The 24,955-nt window shown below is 41.2% G+C and overlaps 1 protein-coding gene across 2 annotated transcripts in view; it reads right to left on the reverse strand.

Annotated features, from left to right (window-relative positions):
* Fas1 (fasciclin 1 Fas1 domain-containing) overlaps positions 1-24,955 on the reverse strand; it is a 480,077-nt gene that overhangs the window by 144,188 nt on the left and 310,934 nt on the right. For both annotated transcript variants that reach the window (XM_076800371.1, XM_076800370.1), the window contains exon 2: positions 8,047-8,176. In XM_076800371.1, coding sequence (XP_076656486.1) covers positions 8,047-8,176 — 130 coding nt within the window. The remainder of the gene's footprint in view (positions 1-8,046; positions 8,177-24,955) is intronic.

A 24,955-nucleotide genomic window follows, 5' to 3' on the forward strand; every position in this document is an offset into this window, starting at 1 on the left:
TAGAGCCCAAATTTCGAATTTCTACCTCATCGGGGAGTAATTAACAATATTCGGCAGAAAATTCGAATTCTGAAGCAAGTATGACGTCACAAGATGGCTGCCGCTGAGAGATTCTCTTAATTTCGCGAGATTTAGTGTTCGTATCGAAAAAAGGGCTCTATACAGACATAGCGAAGACATGTACAAACACGGTGGTATGCATTTTTAATTGGTTACTTACTTATTTAAGACGTAAAATGTCTAGAAAAAAGGCACAGGATAACATAGCGTGACAGTCAAGGCCAAATGCCTGCCGGCCCCCTTAAGGTTTATAGTGTCCACGTTTGGTCAAGCAGTAACGTACTCGTTACGAATATATATATAGTCCTAGAATTCGCTGATTCAACCAGCGCTGCTAAATACGAAAAGTTCGCACTTTTAATACCAACACTGTAAGCGTTCATGTCAGCTATAGCAACAAAACACAGCTGGATCCGTTCAGATCAGGTCCGAGTAACTCGCAGAAAAATTGCCGAGAAGCGAGCAAAGGGGAGGCAACGGCTTAACACCCGCGACTTAACGCAGGGAGCGAAGGGAATAGGCGGCGACTTTCATTAGGTCGTCTTCACGTTTAATTCACGATGAATGGCCGTGTCTACGGGGGCGAAACAAAAACGGTGATACCCACGGAAAAAAGCTCGCACCCCCAGGGTATTTGTAACCTTCGTCGCCGGTAGCCAAGCCTTGTGACTAACGGATAATCGTCATTCACAAGGCGGATCTCTTTTTAGACTCCCTTCTGGCGACACGGCAACCCTTCAACGCTCCGAATACTCGGAATACTCGAAGGGTCTTGCCTACAGGGGTGACGAGAAACGCAGTTTGATCATGTCGCGCGAACCATTTCTGTCCTTTAACCCATTCGCATCATAAGGAAATATGAAAAGAAGGCCTTTATCATCGAACTTTTTTTTAATGATTTTTTTACACAAATAGATTAATACTTTTTTGTAAAAAATACGAAGGAGCATCAGCTGATGCAATAAAAAATATATGATTCCATGTAAAAAAACATTAATGACCTTCATATGTCCTTTACACGTCCACCTACAAAGAAAAATGTACCATCAGAATGTGCCACTCTCAAAACCATTCAACCTCATCTGAAACATTCTTTGCTATGCGTAATAATAATGACGTAAATCTACATGGCAAAATGTGGCGACCCACCCTGTATATAACCATTACTTCCTAATGATAAATGCAGTGTTCTGATCCTCTATTATTTAATTTATAAACCACCTGACACTTACTTTTGCATTCGTCATGTTAAGTCGAGTGTCCGTGGCGGTTTTCTGATTAAAACGAGTCCAAACACGACACGGTTCGAAGCTTATTTGCCAGTTTAATCCACGATATAGTAGAACCTCTGCTATCCGAACTGGTCAGTGGACTATGAATCGTGTCGCGAGGTGTATCATTTCGATCAGAAAAGAGTCAGAAACACGTCGGTCAAAAAATCCGAAAGAAATCATCAGCTAGACACCTATTTTACTATCCGCATGCTGATGTTTCACCGACGAGTTCGGATAACAGAGGTTCTACTATATCGTGGATTAAACTGGCAAATAAGCTTCGAATCGTGTCGTGTTTGGACTCGTTTTAATCAGAAAAGAGCCGGGAATGTCGCGGTGAAAGTTGTATAAGTGAACGATCAGGAACAACAAAGTTACAACAAGAAAACCGAGTTCTAGAGGAAGGCGGAAGGGGTTCCGTTCGCGCTTTTTCGCGAGCCGCGCAAGCATAACCGAATTGGGCCACGTATTTCAGCTTCAAAGACGCTAAACAGACACGCGATGTCGCCGGGGTTGAACAAGGGCCAAGTCTCGGAGACCGGCTGCTTCTGATATCTAGTGTTTCGAGTGACGGGCGAAGTCAGACGCCTTGGGGAACGGCCGAGCGCGACAGAGACAATCAGATCACGGTTAAAATAAGAGAAACGGAAAAGAGAGACACGGAGGGTTATACGATGAAGAGAGAGAGAGAGAGAGACGGGAGGGGAGGGAGGGGACTTTGACTGGAGGTAGCAAAGCGACTGTTCGCACGGAACTTAAGGACAGTATATAGTTAAAGGCGAGACGGAGGACTTTGAAGGAGAGCTCGTACCAAGAAGCTGGTTACACGGTGCTCGACGTAGCGAAGAACAAGCCGGTTAGGTCTGCGACATATCTTGCGGCTCGTAGCCACAGGCCAAGCTGCGACCTCCTCCACTGTTTATCTTGTTACCGACTGGTGAATTCCGAACTCGTTCAACCGCCAATATCACGGCCCGTTCTACTGGAAAATCTTGCACGGAACCTGTTAATCAGCTGCTAACAGGACACACGTGCTTCGTTCCTATCGTAGACCTCGGAGTTAGCGAGTTCTGACTAGTATAACATGGTGACAGGATGGAGAACAACGTGCTTCATCCTCGTATGTTCCTTCACGGAAAAATTACTTCTACTTTACCGGACCGTCAGGCAACACAAATTGCAATCGCGCTGAATGTCGAAATTTAATTTTCACTGTAATTGATGGATTGAAGTTTAATTTTGTCGGAAAAATTCTCATAAAACTGTAATTTCAATAGAAATTTAATTCTGCAGAAAAGTTTTTATGTAAATTGAATTTTATACACACAATTCGAATAGAAATTTACTTGTCGTCATAATTCACAATTTCCCAATACAGTATTTACTCGATATATGTCGAGTACACCGCTCCAGCCAGGGACATATATCGGCCAGGAGATACTATTCTTTGATCCTCGTAGAAAAGGACTCGGTTTATGATCCCTCATAGGGTATACCTCGCGGTAGTGGCGATAATTCCGCGACGTTTATCATCCAGGCCTTGGCGACATATACAGGGTGTTCATCTGGAAACTTTCCAGCCGAATATCTCGAAGAGTATGAAAAATATTAATAAAGTATAAAGCAGGTGTCCATGGATTTCGAGGGGGAAAGAGGGGGGCAGTATCAGTTTTTTATTTGGGTAGCGTTTTCAAGGTCATTTGAAGGTCAACTTTGTTTTCTCAAATGGAAACCTATATTTTTTATTATGAGATCTTATTGTACGTAAAAACACCAGCAATTTTCGTAGGATACTTTTTTTATCCGCACACTAGTTTCGGAGATATTTCAAGAGAAGTAGTTCTTGGCAACTCATGGCGTATACCCCGTGATAGTGGGGATAATTCCGCGACGTTTATCATCCAGGTCTTGGCGACATATATAGTGAGATCACTGTATCTCTGAATTTAATATTTCAAGAAATGAGTCGACGTTTTACAAAGTATGGGAGAGATCCTACTGTTGCAAATTGACCTGTTCGTTTCCTACGAACTTGTCCTTTCCCAAGAGAATATAAAAGTCACGGTTAGTTAATATTATGAAGCTGTTATTGTATCGTACAAAGGGTAATTTTAATAATAAGGACTGTTGCAAACGGTCGCGACAAATATTCGAGGCCGAATTGAAGTCAGAATGAAATTTTTCTCGTTCACGGAGTAATTTCAGAGACTTCGGCTGGCCGCGCGTCTCCTTCCCTTTTCGCTCCGGGCGATGTTCAAGCACGCAAAGGAAGTTTCTTCATAAAGCGTCGACGCCCTTCTTAATTCCTTGTTTCCTTCGTGGATGCATTTTCAAGCGTAGTAATCGCGAAAACGCCGCGGGGCCAAGAAGGGTCGGCCCGGATATAGGAAATCGCATCGTAAAGCAGGATATGACTATAAAATCATGGATTTGCTCCACCTACAAGTTGCCTACCACCGTTGGCACAACACGCAGACCATCATGTTCTATATGCTCTCATTATCGTGCCAGAACCACTTGATAATCGTTTCGGAATCCTGTGCCACAAGTGGAAAATTTTTGTTAGAATTTTTCAAATCGTACAAGCATTTGCTTTTCTATTCAAGCGTGCCAACCGGCAATGTTATGATTAATAATGTTAAAAATTACTTAATATATACCCGCGATAAAACCAACAAGTGTAACTTTCCTCCTAATGGCAGAAACGTCGAAAAAATTCGGTTTTTATTGTTTTTCACAATGACGTCCCACAACAAAAAATCTAAAAACAATTGACGACACTGCCAGTTATAGTACTTTATCAATGAACTAAACAGTAGAATAGCATATTTTCATATTTTTGAGAAATCTGCATTTTTCCGATTTTTTCGGGGTTTTTCATTTTGTACGACCACAGTTTGCAACAAAAAAATCTGGAAAAATTCTCAAAAATCCGCCTTAGGATCCAAAATATTCCACATTTTTTCAGAATTTTAGGAAGCATCGGCGTGCGGAAAATGCGCGGAAAAGCACAAAATCCAATTTACCCTGTAACTACCCTCACAGGTAAGATAGGGGGTTGAAATTTTACTCAGAGCGGTTTTTCTTGGTCATCTTTCGAATGGTTCATTAGTCATTGAAAAACCTCGAAGGGCAGTTTTGACCATCTTAATCGGCTAGGTCCTTTAATCCCGTAACTTTTTTAATGTGCCCAGTCGTTTCACATTCAACATCAGCTCGAGGAATCTTCCACTTTAGCTATCGATAGAAAATTCCACGAATATTCGAACACCGATATACTCGAGCCACCCGTTAATCATCGTGATTGGTCGAATTAAAATCGAAAATAGCGTGGCGCGCAGAGCGAATGCTGTCGACCAATCAGCCCCAGCAATCGATATATCCGACTAGTATTCCGATCATTCTCGAGCATTTCGGAATTCTCGATCACCCGGGCAGCGGAGCGGTCGTCTAATAATTAAACAAGCGCGTAATTGTGCGGATTTAAAGTGTTCGACGCCATTGTCCGTGCCGTTTGAACTGTCAACGCGGTTCACCGATGAGATTTCGTAATAATTGACGAAGCCGCCGGGCATCAGCGTCACAAATTCTGATGCATCAAAGAGGACGCGAGAATGAGGGGGATATGACGGAGGGGTGGGGGAGGACTACTGTGAAGGATTAATCGATCACAGTCAATCGCAGTAATGCACCAAAGGCGCAGCGATGCTGTCGAGGTGACGTCACGTTTGCTAAGGAAGAGCTGACTTGAGTGGGAGACGGAGCTTTCTGTGGGGGATTTACGTCGACGTGCGCGCTGATCAACCTGCAGCACGCCTTGATTCACTCCGGATCAATTAGGATTAATTCGCCGATGTGCCGTGTATTAGGCGGTAACGTTACACAAACGCGGCGTCGTATCGTTTCGGCCCATAAAGAAGACCTATCTGCTTCCCATCCGTCGCTGCATAATGCATTTTGCTGTAGAAACGAACGCCTCTTCCCTAAAGAAACAACTTATTTTCGAACAACCACGATAGACACTTACAGTTCACTAGCATGCACTGCTGCAAGCTATTTACAGTCTCGAAGCACCATCTTAACAATTAACGAAACCTAAAATTAAAATTTCCCAACATGGTCTTACGAACTTCGACGGTTCGGATAACAGAGGTTCCACTGTATCGCGTATTGCTCAGGTAAACACGATCCGAATTGCATCATGCGACGTATCATTTTATCCGGAAAAGTGCCAGGAATACGTTGTTGCAAGTTTCATAAAAAAATAATTAACGCTCTGCCCGCGGTGTCGTTTTTTTTATTAACAAATTCCACGCGCGAAAGGTCTTCCATTCCCAGACCTGATTTGGGCTGTCCTAGGCTTCCGAAAAGTGTGGAAAAATTCCGAGATTAATTCTTCGTAAAAGTTTCACGAAGAAATAATACGAAATAACAAAGTTATGGCTCTGAATTAGTATACCTTCATCGCTACGTTTTGTCAACTCGCTGTTTCAGAGATCATTTCTTGATGAGAGATCGAGGAGTTTATACGTGATGTAGACGGGACTATAATCTGGAGGAAGTGGAGGTGTGAACGAGGAACGAATCGATGCCATAACGTTCCTGAATTATCATTCGTCAAACGTTCGTCATTCTGAGCACGAATTTCTCTAACCAGGTCGCAGCAAAGCTCTCTCGTGCGGTTTTATCCCTGCAGGTGTCGTATTTGGCAACCACGCGCATAACGAGGTATCAGCTAGCCGTTCGTTTGCCATACCATCAGTCATAGTGGGGGGGGGGGGGGAGGATCGGTGGAGGGGGCAAAACTCTCGCATCTGGTAGCACTTTTGGTCAAAACTAGAGCCCTGTCCGATGCATTAATCTCGCGAATGTCGAATTTCGGAACGGTGTCCTTTGATCTTCGTGAACGAACCTATACGTGTACATAGATCCGAGAGCAGGATTGTTGGATTTGCACCTAAAGCGACGCTGCATTTGCCCGCAAAGGGAGATTCGATTGAAGACGAATCGAGTATGCAGATGGGATGCAACGCGAACGTTCGTGATTCAAGGTTTCACCGTGAAAATGACGCGGCCATTTACGGGCACGCTATTGTTCGAATTCGTCCACCGGAGACGATTATGCGACCGATTTTATTTCAAACGCGCTGAACGATTCCGAACGATCGTGCTCTTTCTGCAAAATTTCCTAAGTCAATTGTCAGAAGCAGAATTTCCAGAAAAATCTATTCTCTCTTTGAATCATTTTAACGCGTCCAAAATAATGACGCAATACAGTGAATTCTCGATATATGTCAACAACACGGGTCTTGCCAGCGTCCAGGAGACATACCCGAGTTATGTTTACATTTCTCGGTGTCCGGCTTTAGTACCGAGTCGGCAGTGGGGATAATTCTGCGACATTTATCATCCAGGTCTTGGCGACATATATAGAGAAATCACTGTATTGAGAAATTCTTCCAATATCTTCACCAATTCATTTTCGCCATAAATGCATCAAATGAGTAGGAGCCAAATTAACACAGTAGAAAAGTTAAAATAATTCAGGAATGCCAATCTATCATTTTCAGCTTGTTAAAATTATTAAACTAAGAATAGAATGTTTATTTGACTGCAATCTCTTGACGCGTACAATTTTTATTGTCTACAAGAATTATTCTCAGAAACTTAATAAGCTGAAGACACTATATACTAGCATTTTAAAATTATTATAATTTTTATATTGTTTTAAATTGCACCAAGTCGTTTTCGTCACGAATGCATAAAGTCCGCAGTCTGATTATCACTGTTGCATATCTTTCGAATCAGCAGAGGAACAATAGAACCCGATGGCAAAGAAAAACAATATATTGCCCATTAACACCGCTCGAAACCGTTTTTAATCCCCACGTTGCGCATATTTAGCCGCGTGAATATTCCGCACACGCGAATCCGGTGCTCGAGCGGGCGGCGTGCGCGCTAAAAGCCGTGTTAACGGAAGTTCATAAAGACTAATATCGCCCGACAACTTCTACCCTAATAAAAGCTAACGCATTTACAAAGGCGGAGGTAAACTGCAACATAAACAGCGACCACATTGAACCGAGAGCTATTTGAAGCGAGCGCCGGCCGGAGCGAGAGCCTCAATAATCTGAACCCGGAGAGTATCAATATTGGACGAGCATTAAAGAATCTAAAGTCAAAGCTAACAACGGTTGACTTTACCTATCCTGCTCAGAGGGAAAACTGAGAAAAATTTACGTCCCGTAAAAGAAACAAATGTTCATCCCCGAACTCTTGGATACTAACTTCAATATCTCTGTATACCATGCACTTTATGTCAGACAGATTCTCTTAACTCGTAAAACAATGCAAAAAAAAAATCGAATCCATTTATCAATTTTCAAAGTCGTATTTTTTTGTAGAACACCCTATATATTTTCTTTGATATTCTTGTAGGGCGTGAAACGACGATTCCAACGAGTACAATGACTGTACCGTTTCGATCATTAGATCTCGAGATATCTGTGTCTGAAAGCGTCATCGAAAACGTCATCTAACCTTTCAGACACAGATATCTCGAGAGTGAATGATCGTAATGGTATGATGATGGTAGTCGTTGGACTCGTCTTTCCAAGCCCTACAAGAATATCTACGAAAAAATCCCAGATTTCGTTAAAAAAAAAAAATCAGTTTTCTCTCAGCTGTTATTAAACGATCTAAAGTTACTTACCCATGTGGTAGAGCACCTTCGCAGTTCCATTGTACTTCTGGAAAGCCCTGTTCGTCGGCGCGAACACGGTCACATGCCGGTACATCAGAGTGAAGTTGGCCACGTGATTAGCCTCCAATAGATGATAGAACTGCAACAAAAGGCGGAGGCAAACGTTGTTACACAAACCCGACAGTACCTCGCCGACAATTCAAACGTTCCTGTTCTCCCGCGCTGTGCCATGCACGTTTTTATAAAAACAGAAGGCAAGGATCGATTTTCCGTCAAAGAAATGTGCGAAATGGGGTGGGGGGTGGAGGGGGCGGGGGCGGCTGGCAAATATTTTCGCGAGGGATACTAATACGGGGGGATCAAGCGACTCAAGTCACGGCGGATTAAGTGCAGGACTGTACGTGCCGAATTAGTGATTCACGAGGGCAACGGCGTTTAATCCACCGCGTCGAATCAAATTTCCCGGGGTCTTTCGTCTATCCTGCAAAAAGCCCCCCCCCCCCGCTGCCCCGAAAATGCGCACAAAGGAAGCTCGTTAGTTATCAATGCGTAATTAACCCTCCCCCCCCCCCCAGTGGGACGAAAACAGTCGATGCGGAATATTAGTCGCGTTTTCTTCCGCGCACGCAGCAACGAGGAAAGAAAACCCTGAAGAGGACCAGGAGGAACGAATACGTTTTTGCGAGAAGAAGGAATTACGGAGGACCTTTCATTAGGCTCCTGCTCACTGCTGTTCCGTTGGCGGTGGTAGTGGCGAAACGTTCGTCGACTTCTTGCCGGATATAAACTGAGAGTCTTATGGCTTCTGAGAAATTTCAGCCGGGGACGCGTTTGTCTGGAGAGGGTGAAAATAACGGTGGTCGAAAATACTTGCGGTGCTTTCATGGAGGGAGACTCTCGCTTAGGTTTGATACGATAACAGAGAGTCAGTGCCCTCTGTCTGGCGTACTCCATTTTCGGGAACTTTGCGGCAGCTTCTTTTTGCATTCTCGCGCGAGTTTGGTGTAATTTTTTGTGCAAAACTGCATAATTTCTTTTGGTCTTTCACTCGACAGCGTTCATTGTTACTTGAGGTGTTCACTCAAATTTTTTAGAACCTCCTTATATTATATTGCAATTTTTCTGGAATTTTTTTTATTCTACTTGCTCTCAATAGAGTCGATTGTTACTTGATCAAGGTCATTTCAAGGTCATGCTATTATACATACCTGAATGTATTTTTCGATCAGTTACACGATGCAATAAAACAAAATTGTAGTTATGTATCAAAAAACACCGATGACCTTGACGATAACCTGAAGCGATATGTAGGTGGCCTTACTTAAAAGGACCACCCTGTATAGCAATTTTGCTGTAATTTTCATCTTCGATTGGCTCTGAACAGCGTCGATTGCCGGCCGAGGTGTTTAATCGATCGTAGATCTCGTTTGAAAGCGGCGCTGATAAGATTTCCGCGACGTGGGAGAATTTTTAGCAACGACGCCGTACACTTCGCCGAATTGAATACATTTCTCTTCCGGCACTCGTGCCCGACGTTTCATTCTTTTCAAGGAACCACTCGTCCGGCCTTCCGGTCGAGGATACTCTCTCCAGCTTTCACGATTCTATATCAAATTGTTGCCGGCGGAATAGCCTTTGATTCATACAACTTAGTTTGCTTTGAGTCTAGCGCCTTCCAGTACTGCTTCAAAAGGGGATTCCGACCTCTTTATCCGACGTTATTCTATGCTTTCCGTTTAGCTGTCTACCGACTTCCTTTTCTCCGAACGATTTTCACCGGTATATTCCGCTGCAAGGTCAGATTCAACCCGATTCTCACGGACAGAATCGAATCAATGATACAGTCAGTTCAATACGGAATGGATTTATCGCTGCAGTAATGCCTCGATACATGTACAGAAAAATCTCAGGACCGAAACGTCGCTAATACGGCGCGCAGACAATTTTCTTGAACTATTTCCGCTTGCGTCGGACGTTCAGGGTTGGTGAAAAGTGATGATAACTTTTTTGTTGCTAAACATTTCTTTATCAATCTTTCGGCGACATATTACTGACACTTTTCCGAGTAAAACGATACCCGACACGACACGGTTTCGATCGTGTTTGCCTGTGTAATCCACGATAAAGTAGAACCTCGCTTATCCGAACGCATCGGCGAAACGTGGATATTAAAACTGATAGTTGGCAGTGGTGCAGGATTAAAAATTTGTTGACTAGTAAAGATTGTTACCGGTGGTAATATGAAGGTTATTTAGTTAGTCTCAGTGTGTGAATCAGTGTGTGGGAAATCCTAATTTCGAGAACAACTTCCCCGTGTCGATAAGACTCGCTGCATATTGGCTCGCGAGAATCGTTTCGACGATCCCCATTCTATCTGCGCAAGAGGAATCACCGTGATTCCATTTGTGCTCCGATTTTCTCCTCTCCATAGTCTCGTTCGCCATCCCAGGGTATTACAAAGTTCGAGCGATGAAATCTACTTACGTTTTCGAAGGAATTTGCGCGTCTACTCGCTCTATTTTCCCGGGGAAACATGTATCAGCATAAAACAGGATTCCATTCTGAACCTGTTGAGCTGTTTACCGAGTTTCCTCAAGGTCTATCCGCGTTACTATCACTCGGCACGCAGTATCCCAGCTTTGGCCGTCTGGTAACCTAATTCCCCCCCCCCCATCTCTCTCTGATCATCTCTCTGACGCCGAATCGCGAACAGGCGCAATCGTCAAACAGCAGATTTTATAAGGGGGTAAATTCAGGTTTGTATTTCTTAATTTATTATATAATTCTCCATCATTATCAAGGACTGTTTGCCATCTCTCCTGCAAATTTTCAATCCCCCTCTTATAGAAATCCAGGATTCGTTATAGAATCCAGGACTCTTTACATCTTCTACAGAAGTGAATGTTTTATTTATTAACACGTTGAATGCCGTGTCACCCATATGTGGGTGACGGAATTATTATTTTTACCAAATTTGATTAGGATCTGTAAAATGCAAGAAAGTTGGGGGACAACTCGATATCATACATTTAATTTTTTTCAATTTTTATTTCATCAAATAACTTACTTTGATTTTACGGAATTTTTGAGGTTTCTAGTTTGGCAGTCAAAGTGTTAAATATTGCTCCAGAGATCTGAAAAGATGATAGTCAGAGGGAGCAATATCCGGTGAGTACGAGGGGTGCGGTAAAACTTCCCATTGCAATTCTTTGATTTTTTCCTGAGTGAGTTTCGCTGTATGGGGTTGGGCATTATCAATTTGCAGTATTACACCTTTCCTGTGGACTAAAGATGCCCTCTTTTTCAATACTTCTGAATACAGCCATTATAATTGCTGACAATAGAACTCAACAGTAATTGTTTCTCCAGGTTTCAACAACTCAAAGTGAATTATGCCACGACAGTCCCACCAAATGCACAGTAACACCTATCTAAGCGATGAGCTAGGTTTAGGGGTTGATATTGGGGTTTGATTTGCAGAAAGCCATTGCTTGGAACGCTTTATGTTATCATAAAGAATCCATTTTTCATCTCCGGTAACGATTCTGCTAAGAAATGGATCTCTACGAAATCTGGATAGCAATGAAGCGCAAATTGATCGACGAATATTCTTGTTGGTCTCAGATAATTAATCCGGTACCCATATTCCTATATGCCTTTCCCATTTCATGTAGGTGCCTTTGTATAGTTGACCATGTGAACCCAAGGCTTCTCGATAATTCTTGTATACTTAATTTTGGATCAGCTTCCACTAGAGATTTTAGGGTGTCATTATCAAATTCAACTGGTCGTCCACCTCGAGGCCTGTCAGAGAGATCATAATCACCGGCAGCAAACCTTCTGAACCGACGTTGACACTTGTTGACCTTCAATACCACTCCACAAACATCGCAAATTTTCTTTGTTGTTACCGTTGCATTAAATCCCGCATGAAAATGAAAAAGTATGCAATGACGAATATGATCCTCGGAAGGTACAGTCGCCGCCATTTTATTATAGGGTTGTAAAAAAAATTATACTTTTTAGAATATTTTTAACACTGGCTGCTTTACCGAAAACTGTAAAAGAATACGTATTTCAACGATCGGTACAGAACTAAAGGCAAAACAAATTCTTTGCAAATAATTGATTACTTATGGGTACCCCTAATATTTCTACCACAGAAAATCCAGTAAAAAAACTATAATTTGCATAAACATCCGCAGTCTACTTATAACTGCCTTGGACAATTTTTATTTTGCTCCTGTTTTCAATTTTGTTCCTGTTTAATGATCTTTTAACGCTTGACACCTGTCATAGCAATCTTGCTCATCGTTTCCGGATAGACAACGAGTCTTCAGCATTCAGGAGAACTGTTCCAGGTCCGCTGACTGATGCACCTGACCACGTACGTTCGACCATGGCGATGACACTGGCAAACGTCGTTACGGCTACCCTATTTCCGGACCCCTTGGGGCATGCTAATTAAAGTAGCTAATAGCCAGGTCCAGCCTTGGCCGGTCATCAATCGATTTAGCTACAAATTCGATTACACGGTGCTTGTTAGACGTGAAAAATAATTACTCGTCTCGGTGGTCCTTCGTGTCCCCTGTGCAAAAAAAAAAAGGTAAACGAATCTCGTTAACTCGTTATACAATAACTCCGGACCACGGTGAACAATTAGCAACGTATCCGTCGTTCCAGCATCTGCACATTCCATTTGCACATAATTGTTATTTCGTCGATTCCACTTGCCAGTCTTCATTCAATTGTTAATCGCGGTTGGACAAAACAAGGATTATTATTAACAAAAAAATTCGGTCCACGTCATTGCAGGAAAAATTCTCCTTTTCTTTGATAATTTTGATAGATCGAAAATAGTAGATTGGTATTCTTTAATCTTTCATCTTTTTGTAAAATTTCACGTTTTCAATTTTCACGAAGGAAAATTCTCTTTTGCATAAAGATCTGTCAGCTATTGTATAAATTATATGAAAAAATTGATTAAATAGCCGTGGGCTGAGATGAAATTTTTGCGCAAAGTTCCTCAGGCTAATCGTGCAAAAAGATCGAGAAGATCGTAGATGGAGATAAAATTTCTCCGAAGAATCACAAGAAGTTTGAAGAAGCGAAGAAACGTTGAACTTCTTAGACGTTTCGCCAGCAGACTGGGATAATCAACGTCGGTTATTTTTAAACGAAATGCAATTATTGCCGCGGAAAACAACATAAATTTGTGGGGAATTGATAATTACTTTTGGATGTTATATTGTGATATTATATTGTGAAATATAGACACGTGGAAGAGCGCTCGATTTATTGTTAATATCCACGGTATTGTATATACGACTTGGCGCACGTTAATTAGTCCACGATGAGATAATTGGCAATGTGAATTTAGATCGAGGTCTATTAGCTGCGCAACCTGTTCGACGAAGCTGGTTGGAAATTTCAGATTAATTAGTGGAAGCTGAACTAGGATGCGGTCGATCTAGGTAGCCGTATATTCTATAATGATCGGTCCGCCTTCGAATTGCGCAATAATATTGCGATGCCTGTACATGTTTATATGTATATCTGTACAATCAACCGGTACCGAACGTGATCGAGCAGACAGAATTCCCGTTTAACGCGATATTCGCTCATGACATGTTCGCTGGAAAATGGTAAATGAACACAGCAGAATAACTAGAAACAAAGTAAACTGTATAACAAACTTTACCTCGAAACTCCAATTAAAACGACAATGTAGTAATATACATTCTACAATTTTCATAAACTTTCACTATTTTTTGTGTTTATCTCACATAATATTAGTAGCTGTCATCAGCACCAAAATTAAAATATTCGTCATTTCTCTAAGTGATGTAAAATTACAGTGTGTACTCGATACATGTCCAAAACACGGTTCTAGCCAGGGACATGAATCGGCCAGGAGTTAAATTTTTGTTAAATGTTCTAAGATCGAGCTCATTTTTGTCAAAAAAGCATAAAATCTACAGTCTACGGTGTTTACTCGATACATGTCCAAAACTTGGGTCTAGCCAGGGACATGAATCGGCCAGGAGTTAAATTTTTTTCAAATGTTCTAAGATCGATCTCATTTTTGTCAAAAATGCATAAAATCTACAGCCCACAGCGTCTACTCGATGCATGTCCAAAACACGGTTCTAACAACGGGCATATATCGGCCAGGAGATACTATTCTTTGACGTACGCGACATTACACACCCAGGCGACCGAGGTCTCTCGAGCTTCGTGGCCCCTCACGGGGTATATTTCTGGGACTTTTATCGGCTAGGCATTTCGGACATATATCGAGTAAATACTGTACGTTTGCTCCGGTAACAATAAAAACTCTATTTAACGGTGGCCTTCGTTTATTTGTTCCAGTCCGTGCTGGGAGTTCCGGTGTAATCGAAGCAAGTGTCGATGCAGCCCCGATTCGAAATTTGGAAATTCGGAAGCACCGAGGCACCCAACCCAGCACTCTGCTTAATGCGTTCAGTGCTCGCAGAGGGCGTTCCCGCGGCAATAATGCTAATGACAATAATAATTTATGCTCGAAGGACGAGGAGCCGTCCATCATAGCTTTCCGCGAGGAGACGGTGGGAAGACGTATCGATGGCGCATCGAGTAAGTGCATCGAGATATTGAGATGTAAGCCACGTATTCAATATAAGGGCGGTCCCCCCCCCCTCCCAGGAAGAGAGAACCCGGTTTTCTGTACCCCGTTCCTCTCTTGCACGCAACTCTCCCTCTCTCTCTCGCTCTCCCTGTCTCTCTCTGCCCCCCCCCCTCTCTCCCTCGGGCAACATTTCCAACAAACGCGGCACCCGACCAATTTACAATGGAGCCGGTTCAACGGCGCGTGCAATAACGCGGCGAATAATGCATCCACGCCACGCTCGGGATGTGCACCGTGCATCGCAGTTGCAACGACAGAGGGAGAGAAAGAGAGAGAGAGAGAGAGAGAGAGTGCGACGCTCGGACCGCAAACGGTTCCCGGCCCTCAACAAATTCCTAGAGAATGCTATCGTCCGCGCGCAATACCGCCGAATTTCGTGTTCGAAACGTGGACGTGATCCTCGCCGGGTCTCGCGGATGCCGCGAAAACTTTGGCCCCGTTGTTCGCCGTCTTGCCGACTTATTTGGTCCGCGGAAATCTTCGCAGCTCCAACGTGTTCAAACTGGTTGCTTCTTCCCATTATCGAAGACTGCGCAGGAACCATTCAGACTCGACGCTGAATTATTTCCGACTCGTCTTAGCTCGACTCACCTGAGAATAAGCCGCTCGTTACTTATTACTTACCGTACGATAGCGCCCCGGTTCGTATACAGCGAGATTCCTCGGTTTCGCCGGTGAGTTCGGATAAGAGAGGTTCTAGTTTATCGCGTTTTACACAGGCACGCGCGATTCGAATTGCGCCGTGTTTGGTATCGTTTTGCGCAGAAAAGCGTGGCGCGTACGATGGCGAAAGTTTCACGAAGAAATAATTATGAATGAAATAGTTATAGCAATTTTTATCGTTCGGTGCCAGCGGCAGGAGACCGAAAAATAACGTCTGCACGCGATACAAGTGGCATTTCGGTCCCGGAATTTTTCACGGTGTGCGAGGACAATGATTTGTTATGCAGACACGTGGAAATAGCAACATTTGTACCAACGTATATTCATTGCGAGTGACTTATTCCTAGGTAAAACTGCGCAATGGTTTGTATTCCGCAACACCCTGTCCGCGAATGGTCTCGCGGATCGATTTGACCGCGAATGTAATATACAAAACAGTATTCGCAAGATATTCATCCTGCTCAGCAGCGTCTTTGTTGGTTTTCGCCCTCGTTTACAGGAGAATGCGGTGTGCATATCGAAAACATATCGTGGATGCATTATTTGCCACGTATATTGCATGGTCCGTTGGGTCTACATCCCATTCTAAATCGGCCAAGTGTGCTTCTGTCGGGAATATCAGCCGGCGGGCGGAGATTCAAGGAGCCAGAACATGCACACCATTAATTTGCATATTATTTACACATATTATTACAATGGCCGCGTGAATGATTCCATCGTGTTCAAACGAAATTGCCCCGGGAATCTAATCTGCACCGAAGAAACGAGTCGTGAGATCAGAAACGATGCTCATCGACGAATCTGCTTCAACTTTCAAGGGCCATAGTGTCCCCTAAAGTTACAGTGTCCTCTGGAGAGCACGCTCTATCGACTCTCTAATGTCCACAGAAACTCCTCTTCACTCTATTTGGCCCATTTAGCTTCATTGATCGGCGAAACATACTTTACTTCACCGTGATTTGCGATTGGGTGTAATTCTCACTCGTAAACCGAAGCGTTTTGGTAACAAACCTTAAAATAATATTAAGGAATGTTAGTGTTTCTGCGTGTCTGTATAACAAAGTACTATCTTGACATCTGTGAAAACTTCAGGACCGAAAATAAACTTATTTTTTGATCCTCTGCCGCTGGCACAGAGTGATAAAAATTGCTATAACTATTTCATTTATAATTATTTCTTCGTGAAACTTTCGCCATCGTACGCGCCACACTTTTCTGCACAAAACGATACCAAACACGGCGCAGTTCGAATGGCGCATACCTGTGTAATACGCGATAAACTGGCACCTCTCTTATCCGAACTCGCCGGTGAAATTGAGGAATCTCGCTGTATACGAACCGGGACACTATTGTACGGCAAATAATAAGTAACTAGCGACTTTTTGTCAGCTAAATGAAGCTCGATTGTGTCTAAAATAATTCTGTAGATAACATTGCAAAAAGTGGAATAATGACACGGTTCGAATGATCCGCTAAATTGATAAAACTGTCGCGTAAAATTTATACTTCCGTCCACTTCGACTCGGCTCTTTCTTCCCCTGCTCCTTTGAATGAACCAAATGGAAAAAGTTTTGTGTATTGTTTCTCTAGGATTAAAAGTTTAGACAGAAAGTTGAGCTCTTTATCATGGTCTCAATGGCCGGTGGAAACGAACGAACGGGAATCGCGAACAACTTTCTGAATGAACTATTAGTGTTATACATTATTCTTTTTCCCCGAGATCGACAGGACAAATGAGAGGAGGAAGATTAGTTTGAAAGTTCGATTAAATTAAAACGCCGCATTCGCCCGAGACAGCTGCATGCCTTGTACAGCGAGATGCGCAATCTCGGAAACTCGGAAAATTATAAAACTTTGGGGATATGTAAAGCACACGTACATATGTGTCGCACAATTTTTTCACTGGGAAAATTCATTCCAGGGGGTTGCAATTGACTTTTAAAAATTCGGCTATTTTTCAATTTTAATCGAATCATTTGGAAATTCTATGCAGGAAGTTTCAAGACAATTTTACTTCACCAGTATTTTACACGTGTTTGCAGGTGTTTGCACAATTTTTATAAGTGTACGATATTTTATAAATATACCATACCGTTATGTACATGTTATCTTGCCAATAAAAGTAGATATGCGTCACACAATTTTTTCGCTGGGAAAATTCACTTCAGGGGGTTGCAATTGATTTTTAAAATTTCGGCTATTTTTCAATTTTAATCGAATCATTTGGAAATTTTATGCAGGAAGTTTCAAGACAATTTTACTTCACCAGTATTTTACACGTGTTTGCAGGTGTTTGCACAATTTTTATAAGTGTACGATATTTTATAAATATACCATACCGTTATGTACATGTTATCCTGTCAATAAAAGTAGATATGCGTCACACAATTTTTTCACTGGAAAAATTCACTTCAGGGGGTTGCAATTGATTTTTAAAATTTCGGCTATTTTTCAATTTGAATCGAGTCATTTGGAAATTCTATGCAGGGAGTTTCAAGACAATTTTACTTCACCAGTACTTTACACGTGTTCGCAGACGTTTGGCAATTTTTATAAGCGCACGATATTTTATTATATATACCATACCGTGATATATATTTTATTCCGGCAATAGAAAAGTTGTGCTCCATCACGCAACAGGAGATATAATATATGTAATTTAAGGTTTCGATTCATAGAATATGAATGGTGACGGAAGCACGTCACATGGCTGGAACATTTCCATAAAAGATTCCGCACGATCGATTCCCGGGGGGGGGGGGGGGGGGGGGGGTTCCCACCTATCAGCGTACAGCAGGGGACACGCAATTGATTCCTACATTCCGGTAATCCCTGCATGTAATTTCTATAAAACACGAGATATAGTCAGGAAATTCGCCGTAACACGCCGGTGACTCATCGGCTGTGAGGCCATCCCCTTCTAAACAACTCGAAGAAATGAATTTCTGCGGGAAGCTCGCCGACTGGCGCCAACGAAAGCACCCCTAAAATTTGACCCCTCGGAAACGAGGATCACAGTTTTACTCTCTCGGATCCTTCGGGTCTCGCGTGACATCTCATGAATCCTTCTCTACCCTCGCCCTTCTGACGGAACACCCTTAAAAGGGGGATGATCGATCGCCGATTTTCTGGCCGGGGCTTGCGACGCGTGGATAATTCGAAAATTATTATCGCCTCGCTTGATACCACCCGTGCAAAATTAATCGTGATCGTGGGGGATTCCACTTGTATTAAGTGTCTGATTTTTAACAATGACATTGAATAAATCGTGTTCACCATTCCAACGAACATATTCTGTCAAACGAGTCAAAAATTTCTTGATCGCCTTACGGCACTCTAAATAAATTTTTCTCGCCGATTTCTGTACGAAATAAAATCACAAGGGTTAAATAAAAAAAGGAAAATGAAACAATGCACCTGATTTATACAAATAGGTTGGAAATAATGGTTAATATCTCGCCCACTAATTTCTATCGTGAACGCATAAAATCCGCAGTGTATTTATTTGAAATTACGTCTGCTATTTTCTCAGGATTCGATTTATTTGGCAATCCGGTGTTCAGAATTTTTGGAAAGCACGTCTCCAAGCTGGCCGAGGTGTAAGGTCTGCTTACAGCGACTCGGGCGAGCTCGTGTAATCAATTGCCAGTTCGAAGGCATTCCGTCGGCAGCCGGATGCAACTCGACGTGCAGCCGTCTGGCGCACTCGATGCAGTCCGCTCTCTATCAAGGACGATCTGTTGTTCCCACGAGGAAGTTCGCTCCTCGTTTATCTTCATTATCGGCGTATTTGTCCTGGCCCGTTGGGAGGCGGTGTGCCGCCGCACACGCGCTAAACACGCGTTCGACGGACACGTATAAACATTTGAATATTTATGAACCGCACGCGCGGTTCTTGTTTTTCGATCGCTACCGATCGTCCCATCTCGATTCGTGGAATCGCGAGAGAGGGGAGGGGGGAAGAGAGAGAAAGAGAGAGAGAGAGAGAGAGAGAGAGAGAGAGCCCACGGGCTCCCTACTTCCGCTTTTTTTCTCGAACAAAGCTTTTCCATTTACATTCGCTGTTTACATCCACGCACGCCGTCGCTCCTGTTTCTGTTTGGCCAACAGTGCTCCTTCTGGGCATCGCTTTGCACCGCAGTTTGCCCTTTATGCGAGGATGCATCGCGTAGGCCCTATACGCGATCGTTTGCATTCGATTCTGATGCAGTCCCGTCGATTCTCCTCCACGAACGTGACACAGAAACCGTTGAAACGGTTTTCGTCGAGCCGTTTTAGAGTTAACCGTGTGTTTTTTCAAGCCCTAGGTACTGCGACCTTTTCACCGAGTTTTCGCCAGCTTCTCGTGCACACGGTTTTCGCCCCCCCCCCTCTTCGAGCTTCCGTGCCTTCCTCCAGGTCCTTTTGGTATTTTATGAACTTGAAACATTCTCGAAAGAGCCCCACGATTTTCTTAAAACAGGAACCAAAAATAACAGCTGTTCTAAAAATTTATACGATCAAAATCATTATTAACACTAGGTTTACGGAGCAGTAAAAGTGAATATTTTGCATCACTTCATAAAAATAACAAGAACGTGCTACCCAAAATTTTAGCAATGTTTTTAAACTATATAGCCAAAGAAATGAATGTGCTAAACAATTTCTCATCTATGCATCCTTACAATCTTAATATTTTTAAATGAAAAATATTGAAACCCGTCATTTTGACGGGTCCCGTAAACCTAGTGTTAAGCAGTTGAATATTATTGAAATTTAAGATAATCTACACAAAATATAAAGAAAAAAATTCGAAGAACAAAATGATTAAAAAATATCGATTTTTATACTTTTTGGTTACAAGTAGCAGGTACTAGTGTCCAAATCTTGGATCCTCCTCGATAACTGTTAACGAAGGAGAAAAACTGTTTCGATTGCTCAAAGTAGTTATTGACGAGAGCAATTCATTTCGATCAATCATAACAGTTATCAATGAGAGAAGTTCATTTCGGTCGCTCATAACAGTTATCAATGAGAGAAGTTCATTTCGATCACTCATAACAGTTATCGATGATAGAAGTTCATTTCGATCACTCATAACAGTTATCGATGAAAGAAGTTAATTTTGATCACTCATAACAGTTGTCAATGAGAATAGTTCATTTCGATCGCTCATAACAGTTATCAATGAGAGAAGGTCATTTCGATGGCTCATAATAGTTATCAATGAGAGAAGTTCATTTCGATCACTCATAACAGTTACCAATGGGGGAAGGTCATTTCGATCACTCATAACAGTTATCGATGAGAGAAGTTAATTTCGATCACTCATAACAGTTATCGATGATCGTATTTCTTTTCACTTGATCATAATAATTATTGTTTGAGAAAATTCATTTCAGTTGCTCAAAGCAGTTATCGATGAGAGAAGTTCATTTCGATAACGCATAACAGTTATCAATGAGAATAGTTCATTTCGATCGCTCATAACAGTTATCAATGAGAGAAGTTCATATCGATCGCTCAGAACAGTTATCAATGAGGGAAGTTCATTTCGATTACTCATAACAGTTATCAATGAAAGAAGTTTATTTCGATCACACATAACAGTTATCAATGAGAGAAGTTCATTTAGATCGTTCATAACAGTTATCAATGATAGAAGTTCATTTCGATCGTTCATAACAATCATCAATGAAAGAAGTTCATTTCGATCACTCATAACAGTTATCAATGCGAGAAGTTCATTTCGATCGTTAATAACAATCATCAATGAAAGAAGTTCATTTCGATCACTCATAACAGTTATCAATTAGGGAAGTTCATTTCGATTGCTCATAACAGTTATCAGTGAGAGAAGTTCATTTTGGGTCACTCATAGCAGTTACCAATGAGAGAAGTTCATTTTGGGTCACTCATAACAGTTATCAATGAGAATAGTTCATTTCGATCGCTCATAACAGTTATCAATGAGAGAAGTTCATTTCGATCGCTCATAACAGTTATCAATGAGGGAAGTTCATTTCGATTACTCATAACAGTTATCAATGAAAGAAGTTTATTTAGATCGTTCATAACAGTTATCAATGATAGAAGTTCATTTCGATCGTTCATAACAATCATCAATGAAAGAAGTTCATTTCGATCGTTCATAACAATCATCAATGAAAGAAGTTCATTTCGATCACTCATAACAGTTATCAGTGAGAGAAGCTTATTTTGGGTCACTCATAGCAGTTACCAATGAGAGAAGTTCATTTTGGGTCACTCATAACAGTTATCAATGAGGATAGTTCATTTCGATCGCTCATAACAGTTATCAGTGAGGGAAGTTCATGTCTCTAAAAAATTAAATTTCTCTCATTGATAACTGTTATAAGTGATCGAATTGAATTTCTCTCAACGATAACATTTACCGACAAGAGAAAAAATTGTTCGGATACGATTTTAGTCGGCAAAATACTTGTTATTCCATGCCTTTTTTTCCTTTTAGTTATATTAGTTATGGTCCCTGATTGTAATAATTGTTCGCAGTATCACAGCAACGTTCTACGGTCTACGAAAAGTGTGTATGATTGCTAGGCTACAGGTTTTATGCAATATTTCGTTTCGGTATTCAATTTTATGAAAATTAGAACGAGCGAAAAATATTCCAGTTTTAACTGCAAGATTCTTTGAAATGAAATAGAAATATTAGTACAATTCTTACTCGCCTACATATTTTCCTATTCTCTGACAATTGGCTCCTACGTATAAATTTGCATAAAGATCCGATTTACAAAGCGAATAGGCGAGACAGAAAATACTAGAACATTATGAAAAGAAATCAAGAATATTATCACACGATTTTCGAATTTATCAGAATCTTGAATCTTGTTGAATTTTTTTTCATCTCCTGCCACTGACTTAAAACATTTCCATAAACAACCGCAGTCTAATGATTACCGTGTGTATTGTCTTCCTTTGACAGACCGTTAACAAAAGGAGAGGCAGCATTCTCTGCGGTTGAAACGCGTGTCCATGATCGCGGTTCTATAGTGTTCGATTTTTTTTTTGTCCAGTCTGGCCACAAAACTAGCTCGAGGCAGAGACAAAACCGGTCCAGGTTCGATTCGAGTGCCAACAAAATATTGTTACCGCGTTCGAGAGCTGCGTTGAACAAATTCCCAACCATAAAATTGCTGCACAGAAGGAAAACTCTTTTTTTTTTTCTTTTCTGTTTTTTTTTTCGCGGGATCGAGCGAATCGTTGCGTTTGCGGGCTCGGCGAAAAGAAATAAATACGCGGAGACAGATCCGCGTCGATGTTTTTCGACGCTTTAACGGAGAGGAGACGCTGTATTTTTATTCTTTCGGGTGACGAGTGGACTGTCTTCTTCCGTTTGTTCGACCAATTCTAAACAGAAACAGTAAATATTGAACTTGCGTTCAAGTGAGATTAGGATTGGACTTGCGATACAGAAATTGTAATGTTTAGGGATTTCATAGCTCGCTCTACCTTCGGAATTATATACAGTCGGTGTACAAAGTATTCGTACACCTTCTAAAAACAAATAACTTTTTTAAAATTGGACCAAACGGCTTGAATTTTAAATTAAATTCTTCTTTACTCTATCCACACTCCAAAACCTATTCAAACGTATGCCATCTTATGAAACATTACTGTACTGATCTTCGTACAAATTTTCATTTTCATGTGGTGTTCGATCAGGATCAGAATTGGGAAAAAATTTCCTTTCTCGACTAAAACATTCTTCATTGTACCATCGATTACTCGGAATTACTATATCACGATAAATAAAGCATACGAATATTCTATTTCTCATAGTAGACGCGATTTTGTCGCTCTCTTTGAAGCTCCAGCTCGCATAACAGCATAAAAGGCAGTAAACGCCGAGTTAAATCGTTAAGCACACGTCGTGTACAACGCGTCCCTCTCTCCCGGGAAACATAGAACGGTGTCGGTTACATAGAACTATCACTCAAAAGTTTGGATACACGTGTCGGCGAGAATGGTACTCCGAAGCTCATGCTACCACTGTAATATTAATGCTCTATTTATCTCCACTACCGTACTGCGTGGCCTGCGGAAAGATACCGGATCACAATACCTTTTGCACGTTTCGCAAACTATTTATCATTACATTATCGCGAATAATATATTACCTCGTTCCAGCAACGTGTCAGCGTCAAACTATACTCGCGTGTTATAATTTTTTCCACTCAATTTTCGCATAAACAATCGCATCGTAATCATTGTGTCAAAAAGTAGAGAAAAAAATTTTAAACGTATAAAGATGTTGTATCTAACAGATGGATCAGACAATTTTTATTTTGCATAAAAATCTGATTATAAGAAGACTATCGATTCTCGTACTGATAGAAATACTGTGAGGCACTTTCTAAAAATATTCGAGCCTGCAAACAGTGCGCGCGAAAACTGCAGAATTCGCTGAAAGTAGTATAGACTGCTTGACAAATACGGGATCCAGAAAAGTTTCACGAAAACAGTTTTAAGCAGGGAACATAAGTGTTATAACCAAAAAGAAAAAAGTCATGGAATAAAAAGTATTTCAGCGACTAAAGTCGTATTGGTTGCAAACAAGGATTATTAGTAACCGAACATTTTTCTGAAATGAATTTCCTCAAACGATAATTAGTATGAACAAGTGACAAGAAATTCGATCATCGATAACTGTTATGAGATATCGAAATAAATTTCTCTCATTGATAACTGTTATGGGTTATCGAAATGAACTTCTCTCATCGATGACTGCTTTGAGCAACGGAAATGAATTTTCTCAAACGATAATTACTATGAACAAGTGAAAAGAAATTCGATCATCGATAACTGTTATGAGATATCGAAAAAAATTTCTCTCATCGATAACTGTTATGAGTGATCGAAATGAACGTCTCTCATCGATAATTGCTTTGAGCAACGGAAATGAATTTTCTCAAACGATAATTACTATGAACAAGTGAAAAGGAATTCGATCATCGATAACTGTTATAAGCGATCGAAGTAAATTTCTCTCATTGATAACTGTTATGGGTTATCGAAATGAACTTCTCTCATCGATGACTGCTTTGAGCAACGGAAATGAATTTCCTCAAACGATAATTAGTATGAACAAGTGAAAAGAAATTCGATCATCGATAACTGTTATGAGATATCGAAAAAAATTTCTCTCATCGATAACTGTTATGAGTGATCGAAATGAACGTCTCTCATCGATAATTGCTTTGAGCAACGGAAATGAATTTTCTCAAACGATAATTGCTATGAACAAGTGAAAAGAAATTCGATCATCGATAACTGTTATGAGATATCGAAAAAAATTTCTCTCATTGATAACTGTTATGAGTGATCGAAATGAACGTCTCTCATCGATAATTGCTTTGAGCAACGGAAATGAATTTTCTCAAACGATAATTACTATGAACAAGTGAAAAGAAATTCGATCATCGATAACTGTTATGAGATATCGAAAAAAATTTCTCTCATTGATAACTGTTATGAGTGATCGAAATGAACGTCTCTCATCGATAATTGCTTTGAGCAACGGAAATGAATTTTCTCAAACGATAATTGCTATGAACAAGTGAA

The sequence above is a fragment of the Halictus rubicundus genome, chromosome 14 (genome assembly GCF_050948215.1).
Source record: "Halictus rubicundus isolate RS-2024b chromosome 14, iyHalRubi1_principal, whole genome shotgun sequence".
Lineage (NCBI taxonomy): Eukaryota > Metazoa > Arthropoda > Insecta > Hymenoptera > Halictidae > Halictus > Halictus rubicundus.